Source organism: Plectropomus leopardus, chromosome 15 (genome assembly GCF_026936395.1).
Source record: "Plectropomus leopardus strain MGB_pleo_1.0 chromosome 15, ASM2693639v1, whole genome shotgun sequence".
Classification (NCBI taxonomy): domain Eukaryota; kingdom Metazoa; phylum Chordata; class Actinopteri; order Perciformes; family Serranidae; genus Plectropomus; species Plectropomus leopardus.
Window position 1 is genome coordinate 4,852,330 of NC_142190.1, and position 17,455 is coordinate 4,869,784.

General features: G+C 36.9%; 1 protein-coding gene across 5 annotated transcripts in view; it reads left to right on the top strand.

The window, feature by feature from the left end:
* Nucleotides 1–17,455, top strand: part of kirrel3a (kirre like nephrin family adhesion molecule 3a) — a 223,275-nt gene that overhangs the window by 199,113 nt on the left and 6,707 nt on the right. For all 5 annotated transcript variants that reach the window (XM_088088638.1, XM_088088639.1, XM_088088640.1 and 2 more), the window contains 4 exons: nt 7,093–7,193; nt 8,886–9,084; nt 11,795–11,902; nt 13,275–13,343. In XM_088088638.1, coding sequence (XP_087944764.1) covers nt 7,093–7,193; nt 8,886–9,084; nt 11,795–11,902; nt 13,275–13,343 — 477 coding nt within the window. The remainder of the gene's footprint in view (nt 1–7,092; nt 7,194–8,885; nt 9,085–11,794; nt 11,903–13,274; nt 13,344–17,455) is intronic.

A 17,455-nucleotide genomic window follows, 5' to 3' on the forward strand; every position in this document is an offset into this window, starting at 1 on the left:
CATGCACTGAATGTGAATGGCACTTGGTCCACACAGCACTTGATCCTGTCTGAAAGTAATGCAGAGGAAAAAGCCTTACCTTAGGAAACCTGGAACAGACTCTAGTGCTGAGGAGGAAGAATCTGGCCACATATGCCCATCAATAAGTTATGCACGGCAGTTATTTCAATCTTTGAGCAGGCTAGGGTCAAGAGGCACGTTTACATGGAGCCTACTAATCTGATTAGAGTAGGTCCAGATAGGCCACATAAACACCTTTATTAACTTAAACAGGCCCAAACCATTCAAATTTCAGTCAGTTGCAGAGGCGTAGTTTCAACCTTTATATAGACCGATCAAAAGAAAATTTGAATCATGTAAATGATTAAGATGATTCATTTCTGGCCATGTTCTTTCTGCGCGTAAGGGATGTGACGACATCCACGACAGAATTCATTCAATAGCATTCGATATAGTGCTTTTCTAAGTACTCAAAGACGGTTAAGCTCTGCAAAGAGCGCTGTTAGTGGCCTAAAATGTTCTTTTTGATTTGATGACCTTTTTGATTGCTTAATAGCGTAGAAATCAATCAAAAGCATGTATAATAAAAAAAGATAATATCATTATTGCCACGAGGTGGGTTTCCATTAACTCTCAAATTGAAATTGTGAATAAAAAATATACTTAATGGAAACATGTTCATTTAAAAAAAAGTGCAACAAAGTTTTTACGTTCGCATGAAGTGGTATTTCAGGCGATTCAAAAAAGCCATATTTCACAAAACTGCAATGGAAACAATTTTTTTTACTTTTATAGGTCACATGATGCTATGGCTATGTGTTTTTTGGTAGGAACTGGCTCCCTCATGATGCAGCAGGCGCTACAAGAGCTGTTATTGCTTGAGTGCATCATCTGGAAGTTTTGAATCCACAATTCCTCTGTTCCATGATCACTTGCATTACACGTCTACGTCACCTTCGATTGGAAATGGCTAGTGCGGTAGCTGCAATAGAAATAAACCTGCTAATGTTTTGAACATCTATCGCCATGAGAAATGCATGAGAAAAAGTCAAATTGCGAGAGAAGTCACATAACATCACTCAGTGGAAACACAGTCATCGCACAATTGTATTATTACTGATGACTTACTGGAGTCTTGAAGAGTTGTCCCAAATCATAGAAGCCACTACCTCCTATAGGTGTCCTGAGTGGTAAGATGGCACTCTGAAACAAGGGGTATGGGTAAAAATAAGAAAAGGCCTAAAAGTCATCCTGAGATGGGTGAGGACAGCGTAGAGCTCTCCCTCTGCAGCACAGCTGTCACTGGGAGTTAATAAGGCTGCATATCATGGATTTCTAATGGCCAAATTCCACACCTTTATCTCCACTCTGTGACTGATGGCTGCAGTTCAGTGAGAAATTATTCCAACCTTTTTTCAATTAGTCAGCAGCGAGAAAACAAATGGACAGCTGTTCAAAAGAGAGCTGCTGTAAGGTCACAGGGTTGAAAGACACATTGACAAGCTGTAAAATTCATCCCACTTTCTGCACTGTAAGATCAAACTGTTTCAATTTTTAAATTAAAGTTTAAAGAACTAGTGTCCAAGCTGCTTTAACCCTTTAAACCTGAGCAAAGCTTGATTTCTTTCAAAACTATGGAAAGAGATGGACAAACAACTTAACAAAATAATTAGAAAGAAATTATTCAAAAGTTACAACAAAACTACTTGAAAGTAAGCAAAACAAGAAAAAAAGTATAAAATACAATAAAAAAGTATAAAATACAATTAAAATACTTTTTTTCTTATTTTCTGTAACATAATTTAAAATATATAGTAAGAGAATTATGAAAATAGTTTTCTGGATATTTCTTGCTGGTTTTTTAATAACATCTAATTATCCCAGCTAATTTGCAGATAATTTAATTGTTACCTTTTTACAATGTTTTTTCAGGACATTTCTTACAATCATTTTGAATCATTTCAAAATTCCCTCAATTCAAAAGCAGTTAGTTACTTTTTACAGTGTGCACACAGACAAAAACTGATGGACTGACTTCACAACTTAGTTGAAAGTAGTGCCTTGGATTTTTATTTATCTATTTACTTTTTTTAAAGGTTGAACCTAGTCAGATTTTTAAAAAAGAGTGAGAGTAATTACAAATGCTGCCGGGAAGGGTTTCATGTTCAAGCTGTGTTTTTTAGACCAAATACAAAACTCGAGGCTCTGAAATTACCTTGGCTAAGTCTGAGCAAACTTTCAAAAAAGAAACTGTTTGTCAGAGGACATATTTGATAGTTATATCATGCAAATAAAGAGAAATTCAACTATTCTCTGAAACAAAAGTATAATGACGAGTTATTATGTTTTCAGACACGCTGGTGTGGAAAAGATAATCATGAAATGTAATTATGAGTATGTTCCCCTCCACTTAACACCATCTCTCCTGCTCCATGGCTCAAGTTATTTATTTAGCTTCACATTTTTTATTGTCATATGCACAACAATTACAGAGAAGCAGTCGTTGGCAATGAAAATGTTAGATCTCAGGCTCCCTCCAACAGTGCTCATTAAATATGAATAAAAAAGAAAATCGTTCTACTGATGTGTTATGTTTCTGTAAACGGTGGCAGGCCAGGCCCTGAGGGCTCTCCGAGGGAAAATGGTGTGCGTTTGAAGGCAGAAAAGGAAATATTTGATTTCTCATGGTCAGCAGTTCCTCAATTTGCAAAAGCCTCTTGAGTGTCAGCGCTGTCATTCTGTGTGCAGCGCGTCGCAGCACAGACGCAAGATGTCAGAGCGTTTCAGACCCTCGTTCTGATCCAAACACCACATGGTGGTGACTTATTGAGCTGACGGACAGCGAATAACGACAAGCGCTTGCCGGCTCCAAAGTCTGTTATCTGATCCTCAAACCCTTTCTTGCATTTGTCTTTCTACTCACACTGTTTGAAGCCTTTTGTAAGAGGCTGACAGAGAAGTGACCCAGTAAACATTTTGAGTAAGTGTAGGAAGACTGCTTCTTTCAGGTAACTTGATTTTTCGGTTCCATACTAAACGTCAAGCAGTTGATTTTTACCTGCCATCCTCGTTGGTCTAACACTCATTTGCAAGCATCCCAGTTGCCAGAGAATGTGTTGGTATTGTACGTTTCTGCAAACCACAGATACGTTATATTTGCAAGTCATTATGTAGCACAGTGATCAAGTCATTAGTTCAAGGTCCACATGTTATAAACAACCACATATTCAGTTTTATTTCATAAAATGTGAGCTGCATGTTGGCTTAGGACATGTAGAAATGAAAAATATTGCAAGGATAAACAGAATCAGCACTAAGAAATAAAAGCTCAGCGACAGTCTCTAATAAAAACACCTTATTACGAGACCGAAAAGCCACTAGAGAGAGCCGTGGGTCGCAAAAATATACCATCAGCTTTTCATCCCAAGTCATCACATATCACCATTTTATCGGATGACTTCAATACAGCGTACCATCGCTTGCCATATTTTACGTCGTTATCGGCAGCATTTCAACATGACCCCATCTGTATGCGTATGTTACAGCCACGCTACATTGAGATATTATAACACTGCGAAAAGTTCTGTCTTCTTCAAAAGGCAGCTTTTGGCGTCAATATCTTATGTCAAAATCACTGACAAAGCAGCAGTATATGATGACTTCAAAGTAAGATACGTATAAAACATGCAAGTGTAATGTATTCATGGTTTATAGAAACGTACAATGCCAACATTTATCTCTGGTGACTGGGCTAGCTGTAGTCCGAGCTTAACAAGTAAGACCAATTTGGAAATGTTTTAGATAAATAAATTCACAACCCCTATTACTATCAGCCAAAATAACTTTCACACTGCAGACACTGTTGGGATCCTCACAACCAATGCTGGGCAGTGCAACTGTTATTAATTTTTTCTTTATGCTTGACAGAAATTATAATGCCATCAGTATGTTCCCCTGTATTGTTCCATTTGGTAATAATGGAAACTGTATCTGTAATGTCGCTATGGTAACCGACTACGATCTGTGGCAGTGCATCGTCTGTCTTTGTGTCCATTGTTACTCTTTGTCAGGGAATGATTAGAATTCGTCAGAGGACAGTACTCATGTGTATATATATATATATATATATATATATATATATATATATATATATATATATATATATTGATATATATATATGTAACTGACATTGTTATCCATATCCATACAAGGCTGGATTTAAAAGTGTTGCACCGTTTATTTATTCATTCATTTATTGAGGTATATATATATATATCTTGTAGTGTCCCAGCTGTGTTCCATATGTACTAAAATCCAAAAATTAAAAGTTTGAAGTTTTTAGCTTTGAAATGTAATTTTCCTCAGCCCTTCCTAACACTTTTTTCCCATTGTGGGTTTTTGTATGGTGATGTTACTACACACAGACCCATGTACTATTGACTTTTAAAAGTATTTTACCACATACTTTACTATTTTTTGAAATTTCTACAACATACTATCCTATGACCTCTACTTTTCCACAGGGTATTATACTATGATTTTTTTGCTTTTTGTTTTTATAATCTACTTTACTATGACTTTTTGGACTTTTTTGCAACATGCTATACTATGACTTTTTTATTTTGTCAATGACTTACATAATTATTTTACAACATACTATACTATGACTTTTTTAATTATTAATGACATTACTTTTTTAATGACAGCCTATGTTTTGACTTTTTAGGATTATTTATGACATACTATACTGTGTTTTTTGGTTGTTTTTTTTATAAAATACTAAACTTCAGAGGCAGTAGTTCAACGAGCAACACTAAAATTATGGTTTCTGTCAATTGAGTCTATTGGCTTTGAAAAAGGCGACGTAACAGCTTCAGTTTCCTGTTGGAAAAGGCTGTCTGACAATAATGCAAAGTGATAAAAATAATCTAAATATAGCGTACGCCTACACTGAGATTGATTTTTTAAGGTGTCTCTTTATTTCCGTGGCAAAAATACAATTTGCTGCTTCCTCTATCCACAGACGCCAGACTCCTTTGACTGAAACAGTCATTTCTACCTCACAGAACATACGTTTGTTTTATGTGTAACCTACGTATAAATAATAATAATCCACTTTATTTATATAGCACTTTTCTTAACGAGGTTACGAAGTACTTTTACATAATCAACTACAGCATCCTCAGCAGTATATTGCTTATCTTTTGTGGCGATACTCTTGTCTGCTTCCGTCATGGACTGGAGGTAAAACACTGACTATGGATCTATAAATGTGTGTATAGTGTAAGTGTTTTTTTATATTATACCGAATGTCTGTGTGACCTGGTTAAATAAAGGCTTAATAATAATGAAATTGCACCGTCTTTCACCTCCGACCTCAAATTCTCTAAGCTAACATAAGCCTCACTCTTCATGCTAACATTGTAAGCGAGCGTGTGTGTGGGGGAGGTGAAGGACGGGAGGGCATCGGCGCCATAACCTACGTCTTTGCTTATTGCAAATGGCTGAGTGGGAGTTTCCATTTGAAAAAAAAACAGAAAAGAGCGCAGATTTGACCCGCCCTTTAACTGGCACTACACCTCTAAGCAAAACCAGATGCAACATCACCAGTGCCACATAGAACAAAAGTGCAGTTCATGTAATATTGATAATTTTAAACTTTTTTTTTTTCCAGATGCATGCCTCATCGTAAAGTTCTTACATGGACCTGCACCTCCCACACTGAGTCAGTTTATGTTGCAGAGTGATATAGCGGCAGGGCAACAAGGGCAACTACCAGAGGGGAATATGGACAATACAGACAGAGCAAGTTTGGGAAAACAGATTTCTCAGTTAGAGCCACCCACCTCTGGAATATTCTTCCTGTTGAATTAAGAGGGAGCATTAATTACCTGAACTTTAATGACAAACTTAAGAGATGACTTAAAGCAAACAAAACGTTTACATAATGAATCACTATTTTTACAAAAATATGCTGCTTTTGTAATGTATTAAAGTAATTTTATGCCTCATGCAGGAGGAAATTCCTTCAAATTTTGCACAAATATCCATTTGGACTCAATGATGAACTGATTTGATTTTTGTGGTCAAAGGTGAAAGGTCAAGGTCACTGTGACCTCAATTCTCATTCTCATGAATGCAATATCTCAAGGGGACTTTGAAGTAATTTTTTTCAAATTCGGCACAAATGCCCGGTTGGACTCAAGGATGTCCAGACTTTGGTGGTCAAAGGCCAATGTTACTGTGACCTTACAAATTCTTACAAACATGGTACTCAAAATATCTTGAGGGGATCGCTTCAAATTTGGCACAAACCTTCAGTTGGGCTAAAAGACGAACTGATAAAAAGAAATTTTTCTTTAAAGTTCAAGGTCATATTGACCTCACAAATATGTTTTTGACTATAACTTGTGAATTAATCCATTAGTTTTGACAAATTTTACACAAATGTCTGATAAAGTGATAAAGTGATTATATTTTGTTTCCAAATGGTGACATAACTAACATCACATTGCTCTGCAAAATAAAAAATGAAATGAAGATTCTGGCCTTAATTTAATGTCATGACACTCAGAAGATTGACAAAAGAAGATTGATGACAAAAATCTTGGCTAAACTGTGCTGATTGTGTGTGAAGCATCCATGTTTTCACAGACATGTCTGTAAACTGCTAAGTGCAACTTAAGTGATTCATGGAGTGTACGATCAAGAGCCGGTTTTGTATTGTGTTGTATTGTTGGGCGTTGTATTGATAACATTAAGCTACTAATTTGTAAGAACATGCCCTGGGACTATAGATGAAAATTAGCTCATTAGCTAATTCTGGCAGATCTGCAGTGATGTGGGAACTGAAAACATTGATTAATGTGCACTGTCCTTGGTAAATAAAAAAATAAATAACAAAGAAAATTAAAACCAGCAAATAAATAATGTTTCAAAGTTTTCACAGTTATTAGGACCTGAGCGTGACTCTGCCCTTGGCGCTGCCCCTCACAGAGCAGTTAATGCATGCGCTGCGATCGCCAGGAAGATGTATGGCTCAAGTTTATATTGTGGTGATTGAGTGTTTCTGCCTTGGCTGTGCCTCTACAGGTCCTCCCACTATCTCTAGCACCCAGACCCAGCAGGCGCTCTACGGAGAGAAGGGTCAGATCAAGTGCTTCATCCGCAGCACCCCTCCTCCCGACCGAATCGTGAGTCACTTCATCCCTCCTTCCATTTACTGCTTCATTTCCATATTTAGGAGGTTTGGTCAGTGTGCGTAATGCATCTCATTAGTCTGAAGCACACTAAAAACGAGACTTTCACAGGCACTAGGAGCAAAAAAAAAAAAAGAAAAGAAATAAAAAACAAAACACATAAATAAAAACACTAGCCATGTTTTAGATACTGAGTCACTTCCTGTAAAAACAGAGTTTGTCAAAATAAATCTGAACTATGACACCATAGTTCACTATGTTTTTGACATAAGTATGGCAGTTATTTACCTAGATGTCCAACAGTCTCTCCAGAACATCCCCACATTGCTGTGAATAATGAGCAGTGGTGGAGGAAGTATTCAGATACTTAAATAAAATTAAGTATAATCAGGAACATAACACATAGTTAAAAGTAGTAAAATTAAAAGCACTTAATGCAGAAAAAAATCTTTTAAAAAAAAACACCCAAATAATGAAAAGTCTTTACATTCAACAAAATATATATATTAAAAAATAAACTATAAAAGATTTAATGACAAAATATAAATATATGCCCATTTCAGGATTTTTTTTTGTTCGTTGTGTCAATTTGCCAACTATTAATCAACTATTGATTTCAGCTGTACTTGTAAAATTTCTTAGTTGGTTTAATTTAAACCATATACATCATATTTTATATATATAAAAAACCCTTCTGTGATTTTTTTATTCAGAAAAATCTTGACTTTTAAAGTAACTACCAACAAAGAGTACAATATTGTAACCCTAGTTCTGTTAGCACAGGTGGAGCCCTCTACTGGGCACTTTTGGGTAATAATCCTCCAATCACAAGCACGCATTCCCACATTGAGAAAAGTATATACGTCAGTCGCCAATCAGGATGTGCCTAGCCAAACACTATATTTGACAACAAATTCCTGCCATCCAACAGCCTCAAATTTGTACTTAAGTATAGTTCTGGAGTACATGTACTTAGTTACATTGCACCACAGAATATGAGTACAGGTGGGTGTAAAAAATAAAAATAAAAACCCAGCAACCAATGCCCTCACAGCCTTGTTTATAGATGGATAGCATTTATCACGCCCAAAATTGGTTTCCATAGAATCCTAAGACTGATGTGTGACAGATGAGGCGACTGATGCAATAATGCTGTAAAATTAAGATGTTAATACAGAGCTTTTGTAATTTGTCTTTTTTTTTTACTTTTAATTACTTTTTAATTTTTTAGATATTGCTAAGTGATTCAGACTTTTTTAATAAAGTAATTTGTCATGTGAAAAGTTTTACGGTTTAATGTCTCTTTATACAGCAGGGACTTTGGTGGACGGCCAGTGAGAATACATAAGCATCAATAATTAGTGTAGTCTGGCTACTTCTTATTTTCCCCTGTAAAAATGACTAAGTTTGATTTATTCACATTAAGACATAATTAGGAGACATTAAGAGATAATTTTTTACGCCCACAGTGGTGGGCAGCATGAATTATCTCTAGTAGGAACAGTGGGGGGAAAGCAGGCCAAGAGCTACTTGTTTTAAAGAAAAAAAAAATTAAAGACTAATCACAGACTGTCAGTCAGTCTGCTTGTAATGCATCACCACGCTCTTCAGGCACAGTGTGAATGTTTCTGTACATGTATGAATAAGCATGTGTGCTCCCACTAACATGTACATGTTGTCCCTCAGGCCTGGTCCTGGAAGGAGACAGTTTTAGAGTCGGGGACGTCTGGACGCTACACTGTGGAGACAGTCAGCACGGATGAAGGGGTGATCTCCACACTGACCATGAGTAATATCGTCCCCGCTGATTTCCAGACAATTTACAACTGCACGGCCTGGAACAGCTTCGGCTCTGACACTGAGATCATTCGACTCAAAGAACAAGGTGAGGACGACAACGTTTCTGGCAGAAATCTCGTAGCTGATCACACGGTGGTTAAATCTCACACTGATAATACTGACGCCGAAGCTGCAAGTAGTCAGTGTCAAAAACTGAGTGTATTTTCGGGATACCTGTTTGGATTCCAATCAAAATTTTGTATCAGGAAAAGTTCATATAATGGGCTTCAACAGTGCATGAGCCTTCATAGCTGTCACGCCAGAAATAAACATGACTAGTCTGCGATTGATTAATACTCAAAGGCAAATTCGTTCTTGCTTGTATTCAACAAGAGCCTGCAGGTATCAGTTATCAAAATGTTTGACAATTTCTGCACAGAAATAACAGATTTGTACCCTCAAATTACTTGCAGAAGCAGCCTGAGTGGTAGCTGCTGTGTTTATTGACAACAGAGTGACTAAATTCACAAAAACATGTTTTGTTTTTTTGTCACTGCCTTAGAAAACCAATATGGCTTCAAAAAAATGACTCATGGGAGCCTTTTTTGATCTGCCAATCTATGGATAAGGTCACATTTAGGCCTAATTTACTAAAACGATATCTTTGTTGGCACATTTCTACATTAGTTGTCACATTAACACTGCCAACTTTTGTTCGTCGGAATAGAGATATGTAATTTACTCAGCAGCGGGGTTTTCTTTAATTGCAGTAGTTTTAACAAACACTGAACCCACATAGTATGTTGAATAGAGGCTCGCCAGATAGCCTGAAGCCTGCAGTTCATGTACAGTACCATATAGTTCTGGTAAATCTCTTCTTCATTCCTGCATAGAAATATCTCCACATCTTGTCTCCATTATAAAATCTTTTCTCGCAGCGTAAACATATGTAGGTCATATTTAGGTCTGAACAACAAGGGCCCCTTGGGTAACGTACCAAGAGGACTTTTTGTGCATGAAAGTTTGGAAGAAATCTGCTGTTGGAACCATAAAGATACCAAGGAAGTTTGCAGTTTTCACACACACACACGCACACACACGCACACACACACACACACACACACATACAGTATATCCATCACCATCTGTATTATTTTCTGACTGTGTCCCAGTGGTAGTAGGCAACTCAGTACATTAACTCAAGTACTGTGCAATTTTAACATACTTGTAGTTTACTTGAGTATTTCCATTTTATGCTGCTTTGTACTTCTACTCCACAACATTTCAGTCATTACTTTTGACATAAAAAATATGATATGCTGATGATATCATGCAGTACTATACTACTGCCACCCAATAGCCAATAGTTAATACAATATTTTAAAAAATTGGCTCCACATTGAAGAACTACAACTTTAAAAAGCTCTTCTCTCCTTTAGTGCCATGCATTTTTTGCTAACATTTGATTCATGAATTGTGAATTGCTTTAACTTGTCAATATGGACCTTGGAACAGTTTTTAAAAAGCTAAATAATGGAATTGAAAACATTGATTAAAAAATGTGATTAATCACGATTAAATATTGAAATTCTGCGATTAATCGCAATGAAAAACTTGCATATTCAGTCTGATCCCTATACAGCTGGATCTGGTCACACAGCTTTTGTACATATCATTTTATACATTGAAAATTTGTCTTCTTAATTATATTTGATCTGTTGTTACACTGTTGTATTTAACTCTGCCTCGTAAGGTGACCTTAAGTGTTTTGAAAGCGCCTATAAATAAAATGTATTATTATTATTATTATTATTATTATTATGAAAAACTCTCTTGTTTGACAGTCCTAATTTTTAGTAAATGGCCATTTTATGGTCATTGTTTCCAGATGGGGACAGTTCGCATCAACTGATTCCATATTTGTGGGCTAATCAAAGATATTTTTGGGCGCAGAACTAACATTTGTGCATAACTGACTCATCTGGACGTGAAAATGACTTCACTCATTTTCCGTGATTCTGGAGTCTCTTGTTATATTATATCAATGCAGATAAGTGCACTTGTGTGTGTTAGTGTGTTAAGTGTTGGTTGTATAAAGAACAATGTCTTTTCCTGAGTGCATTTAAGAGCTCAAATAACTTTCAGTGGAGGTCAACAGCTCTGTGCCTGTCCCTTGGGTGAAGGTCGTCCAGTCTGATCTGTAAAAGTCATCCATTATATTACGGCTGATCACAGATTCAACTTTTAATCACAACTTTATCAGCCTGAAATAGTGTATGAGCTTTTTTTTTATATATATCTAATTTTCATGTCTTATCTTTTTTTCTTTTATTATTGATGGGACCAGACTTTTAGATTCAAAGTATCATTTTCAAAGCAACTATTCCTTAAAGACACTGAGTTCGAGCAAAGATCTGGACTGAGCTGAACCTTTTTTAAAACTTCGTTTCCAAATCTCAACCTCTCCTAAGAAGGTCAAACTATAACTTTTGTCTTTAAAGCGCCTCGCTTGAATTATGTCTCCTGACCAGCCTGTCAAACCCACTTAAGGACACACAATTTCCTGCTGGAAAGCTTCCAGAGCTCCTATCATGATATCCACAGAAAGATATCGAACAAAAGCTTGGCAGAGGCCTGTGTGTTGATGGTAATTGTTCTCAGCCTGTAAAGAGTAAACACTGGCCTCATAAATAATAAAACAAATTATGTGCGTCATTCTGTGTGTGTGTGTGTGTGTGTGTGTGTGTGTGAGTGAAAGAGCAAGGAGAGGAGGAAGCAGCTAAGTCCCTTTGAATTGTCCTGCTGTGTTTGTTCAGAGACTCTGCGACTGGCTGTCATCATCGGCGTGGCGGTGGGAGCCTTCCTCGCCCTCTCCATCCTCCTGGGAACGTTGGGCGCATTCTGCTGCACCAGATTCCAGAGAAGTAAGATACCAGTGAATCAAAGCTTCGGGTCAGACAAAGACCTCGAAACGCAGTATATGTGTGTGAGTTTTATATTTTTATGATGGTGGATCCTGCTTATGAGGGGTTATTTTTTAGATTGTCGGTGACAGAGAAACATATTTCCTTTGGCACTACGTTACTTTTTGGTCATCCAACACCAACCTACAGACATTTTACCGTTTCTGTGCTGAAAATTTAAAAATTCACAGATTTGAACATTCAGATTTCTAGAATCAAAGATTACATCAACAGGATTGAAAGGATCCTGATCCATCATGTCTTACAGCAGCGTTTCTAGGATTTATGGATGGTTCTTCGGCCATTTCTAGGATGTTACCACATTATTAGGATTTTTAGGACATTTTTCAGATTTTAATACTTTTGTAGGATTTTAGAATATTTCTAGGATTTTAGGACATTTCTAGGACTTAAGGAAGTTTTTTAGTATTCAAGACGTTTGTGGGATCTTAGGACACAATTAGAATTTGCGACATTTTTAAGAATTTAGGACATTTTTAGGGCTTTAGAATAATTCTAGTATCTTGGAACATTTATTGGATTGTAGGACATTTTTAGGGTTTTAGGACATTTCCAGGATTTTAGCAAATTTCTAGGATTTCAGGACATTTCTAGAATCTTAGAATGTTTCAAGATTTTTCAGGACATACCTAGAGTTTTTGGACATTTCTAGGTTTTGGAGGTATTTCTAGGATTTTAGGACATTTCGAGGGCTTTGGGACATTTCTAGGATTTTAGGACACAAGGGGCGTAGCTAGGACAGGTCAGGGGGTGCGATAGATCCTCCACTGTACATAATCTATTTTTATGCTGTTTCATTCAATCTGAAACCGTATACATACCAAAGGTACAAAAACAATTCCCAGCGTGAATCACCTTGTTTTTTATTGTGAATAAGAAAATGGTTGGGGTGACACCCGGCTCCCTATCAGGGGCCATAAGTTGAGTATCATTGTTATACAGTGTAACAGAGAGAAGTATCTGCCAGCATTAGTTGATGTGAAACTTGTTCCTTCCTCCAGTTCAGTTGCTGTAATCTTTGATTCGGGTTCATGCACAATTTAGCCTCCAGCTCTGCCTCTGCTCTCTCTGAAGGCCCTTAGAAGAACTTTTTGATTGTATTTTTCTGAAGATAGGGTTCACTTTTCCTCTGTTTGTATCTGCTCCACTGTGTGAAAGGCAGATTCCCACCCCACACACGACTAAATGTCCTGCTAGAGCTCGGAGGTCTGTATCGCTGTCACTGGAACAGAGGGAGAACATCAGAGAGAGAAGTTTTTGTCTTTGAGATGCTCTCTGTTAACTATCTCTGTTGTTTTCTCTCTTTCTACAGAGGACGTCCATCTGGTCATGTCTTCTCTTCCCGTGTCCCTTTCGCGCCAGAGAGATGTGAAGCCAGAGAGTAAGGCCTCTAATAAACAGTTTGTGAATGATTCCATGTTGGCAGTTTGATGAGCAGTGTCTGCAGATGCTTCCACTGGACAATCATCAGTGTTGAGTCCGGTCGCTGACTTCATATTTGTATAGCTCTTAAAAAAAAATCGAATGTTACCCACAAGTAATGTGTCCTCCTCAGCAATATCATACCTGCAGTCGGGGCTCAAAATACTTTTTTTTGCTGTGTTCATGCAATGGCGCATGTAACTTTTAACATGCACCAAAATGTTTTACTGCACCATTTGGTGTAACTATCTTTTTTTCTCTTTCACCATCAGATCTGACAAAACGAAATCCAACATCAGTCGCTGCAGCATTTTCGTTTTTATGATGTTTCACATGTACCATTGTGTTGTATTTAAATTTTAGCTCACTTTCCCTTAACTTTCTCAAAAGCTGCACAGGAAAATAACATCAGATTTTACTTTGTCACAGTCAGGGTCATTCTAAACAACACTGGAGATTTCATCAAACCTCAGAGGGAAAAAATATTCTTTTAATTTGTGAGAGTTTAAAAATGAGCACATTTTTACTGCGCAGTAATGTGAAGTGATACCACTTCATATCTTTTTCTATTTTCATCACATCATTTTATATATCTTACTCATTTCATAGCTCATATATTGATGACATTGATGATATTGATGACTCTTTAAATTAAAAAAGTGGGCAGGTGTGTCAACCAGTGGAACATCTGAATAACAAATAATCTACATATAATGACAAATAAAAACAGAAAATCACAATAGTTGCAACACAGGTTTAAAATAGTTGAAGTGTTGTAATTTTGAAATCATTGAAAAATATCTCTGATCTCATTTTATTTTTAAAATTCTTTAATTAAAATTTTGTAATTCCCCAATTTTTTCCTCTTATCATAATTTCAACCACTCTGTACATCAACAAACAGCTAAGTAAAAAAAAAAAGATTCTAATAAGTTGAAGCGTTTATTATGAGTTTCTCCGCCATTCTTTAGGTGTTTTAATCATGATTATATCCAGTAGATTTCAAATCACATTTTATCCAGTAACCTTTTAAACATTATTTTATCCAGTAGATGTTATTTTTCTTTTAGCCAGTAGATTTTACTTTTTCTGAAATGATATTATCTGAACATTGTTTTGGTTATATCCCACTTTGATGTTATTTCCGTCCGGTTGGCGGCGGAGAATTTAATTAATCATGATTATTTTTATTCAAATTGTATTCAGTCCATGAGGTTTGATGGTTTTCAGTTCATTTATCCATCGTCTTTCCGCTGCTAATCTCCGCGCTTCTGACCAAACCGCTCCCTTTTCCAGGCCCGCAATCATCAGTCATTTAATTATAACCCTTGTTGGTGGTTCAGGTTTAGAGTAAGAGTTAGGGTAAGGGGGTTAGGGGTAGTTGGGGCGTTTTGAGTTTGATTGTGTGAGTGTCATGAGAGTTGGCCACCCTAAACAGTTATTTGCATGTAAAGGGTGAAAATTTTGCAGTCACTGGTATGGTATCTTGAGCCCTGATTGTGAACCATACATAACTTTCTATCCATGACAAAAAATAAAATTTCATCTCAGTCTTAACAGAGAAAGTCCATCTCTGGGTCACAACCTTTTTTTCCAATGCAAACTAAAGAATAAGCCCTTCTGACATAAGTCTAAATTCAACATGACATTATACTGCGACCCTTTTATATACACTGTGTAAATGAGCTCAGGCCCACAGGCTCTGTAAGTTTTCTTAAGCAGAGGCGGGAGAAATCAGACAGTAGAGAAACCTTTCAGATACATTTAGGACATCAATGTGCGCACCAGAAATAAAGTGCTGTCAGTGTTCTGATATGAACATGAAAAATGCTTTTTTCACCTGTCACAGTTACAACCATTGGCAATAACATGAAAAAGCATGAAAAATGTACATGTTGTTGTGTGATGTCAATATGTGAAGTAAGAATAAATTTTAAAACTAGGCTTTAAAGAAGCATTTGTATTTCAATTCACATGTGGTTTCATGCAACTTCTATGGTCATTGGGGGTTTTTTGGAGCTCAGCTGGCTGATATGCACACGTTCAGCCTTTCAGAAGCACCACTGTGTGACTGTGTCAAATAAATATATGTCATTAGGTCCAATAAGAGGAGACAAAGAGATCTACAGGTCAGTCTCTGGTGATTATTAGTTGATTAAGAACTCCATTTCTTGTTTGTCATTTCTCTGTGTTAAATGTAATTCGTAATACAGCCACAGCAGCTACTCTGGGAGGCCGCAGGCAATTACATTTGTTGGTCTCTGTTGTATAGTTAAAACATACGACTGTGCCACTCACGGAGTAAGTACTTCACAGCCAGTTATGTACGAGTAAAAGATAATGTGTGGGCAGTGTATTAATATTGGTGTTACTCTAGCCATGTATTCCTGGCTCAGTGATCATGATCTTAACCTGCTTTAGTAACAAGCTATAGAATTTTCCTATAATGTAAAAACCGATTACCAATGGCATGAGAGAATTTAGACTTAAGCCCCTATCTACAGACATTTTTGGATTATTTGCCCCTTCTTTAAAAAAAAAAACAACCTTTTACAAAAAATCCTCATCCACACTAGAATGCAAAAACAACTCCGGCATCATCTGTCTTCCTCAGTCTCCCCTCATCTCAGAGGTAATAAAGTGTACAGAATGCCTTTTTCAAAACACCTACTGCAGAGCTCATTACTGTTGTTTCCCCTTGGATTTACGGACGAAAGAGTTCACTCAAAGATGCAAGTGATGCCTTGGACAAGCAAAAGTTTTCCTTCCGACCTTCAGACACCTCCATTCATCCATGAAGTGGTGCAGGAGTACTTAGTTTAAGTGTTAGGTAGTTATTAGAGCAGGCAGTACTAACGAAATGTTAACATAATGGTAGTCTGCCAATATTAACACCAGCTGAGCACCAAATGCAGATAGATTTTCCATTTGGCGAGTTAATCTCAGAAGTCTGTATACTGCTACAGCAAGTAAATGTTGCCGGTAAATTTTTTTAATCTACCACTGCTCTTGGCTGATGAGTGAAAAACTTAATTTTAGTTTAGTTGTACGCTATTGTTGCTGTTGTTGTTGTTTGTATCAGTTTAGCAACAATGAGCATGCAGGAATTCAGGAGATGACATCATCATTTCCCAAAGGATCTGTTTAACCAGCCAATACTCTTTCAAAGTCATCAAATACAGCCACTTTGTTAGTGAATTCAGCGTCAGACACAGACGCTAAAAGCCACCTTTCGCAGCAGTGTGATACGCAGACAGACTGATGGAATCTGTTGTGGCTGTATGATACGCCGCTGGACACCATAAGGTTTAAACGCTGCTGGTAATGATGTAATACAAGAACCTGAAAGGTCCCTTTATGGTGGGCAGGAGGGGTGGTGGATCGGTCAAACAATCCCCAGACTTTCACGCAGGAGCGCTGTGTTCACTTCCTGTGTAAATGCTGAGCCAAACCTTTTTTTTTCTAAACTTATCTACTTGGCCTTTGTTGCCAAAACCTAACCACATGCTTTTGTTGGCATCTCCATTGGTTACGGCATCCCGGAAAGTCGACAGTAGATGCAGGAGGACAATTAGAGCGTATTATGTTGACACACAAGTTCTCTGACAAAGCGGAGATATCCACAAAGTGACCACATTTATGAAAATCTGCACCTTAGAAGATATTTTCGAAAATCTCTGTTTGCAGTGACTTAAAACTATGTGTATATGTTGATAAGTGGCCAAAATGTCAAGGAAAATTTCTGTTTTCAAAAATATCTGTATACTTGTACACAAGGCCTAAATTTTAAAACTTTAAAATGTCTAATTAAAAAAACAGCAATCTGTTTCTCTTGTGGCACTAATATTAAGTGATGTCTAAAACTAAGAAGAATCTTCATTATGTCCCGTTAACAACAATGATAGATATGCAGTAAATTGTTGTACGCTGCTATAGATAGCTGTTAAAAACACCTGAAGAGGTTAGTAGAAGTTTAGAGAACACTAAAACCTGACAAGCAATGCGTTTTAGTAGTTTACTGTTTTGCAAAACACCCGTTAGGAAAATGTTTTAATGGATAACATTCAAAAA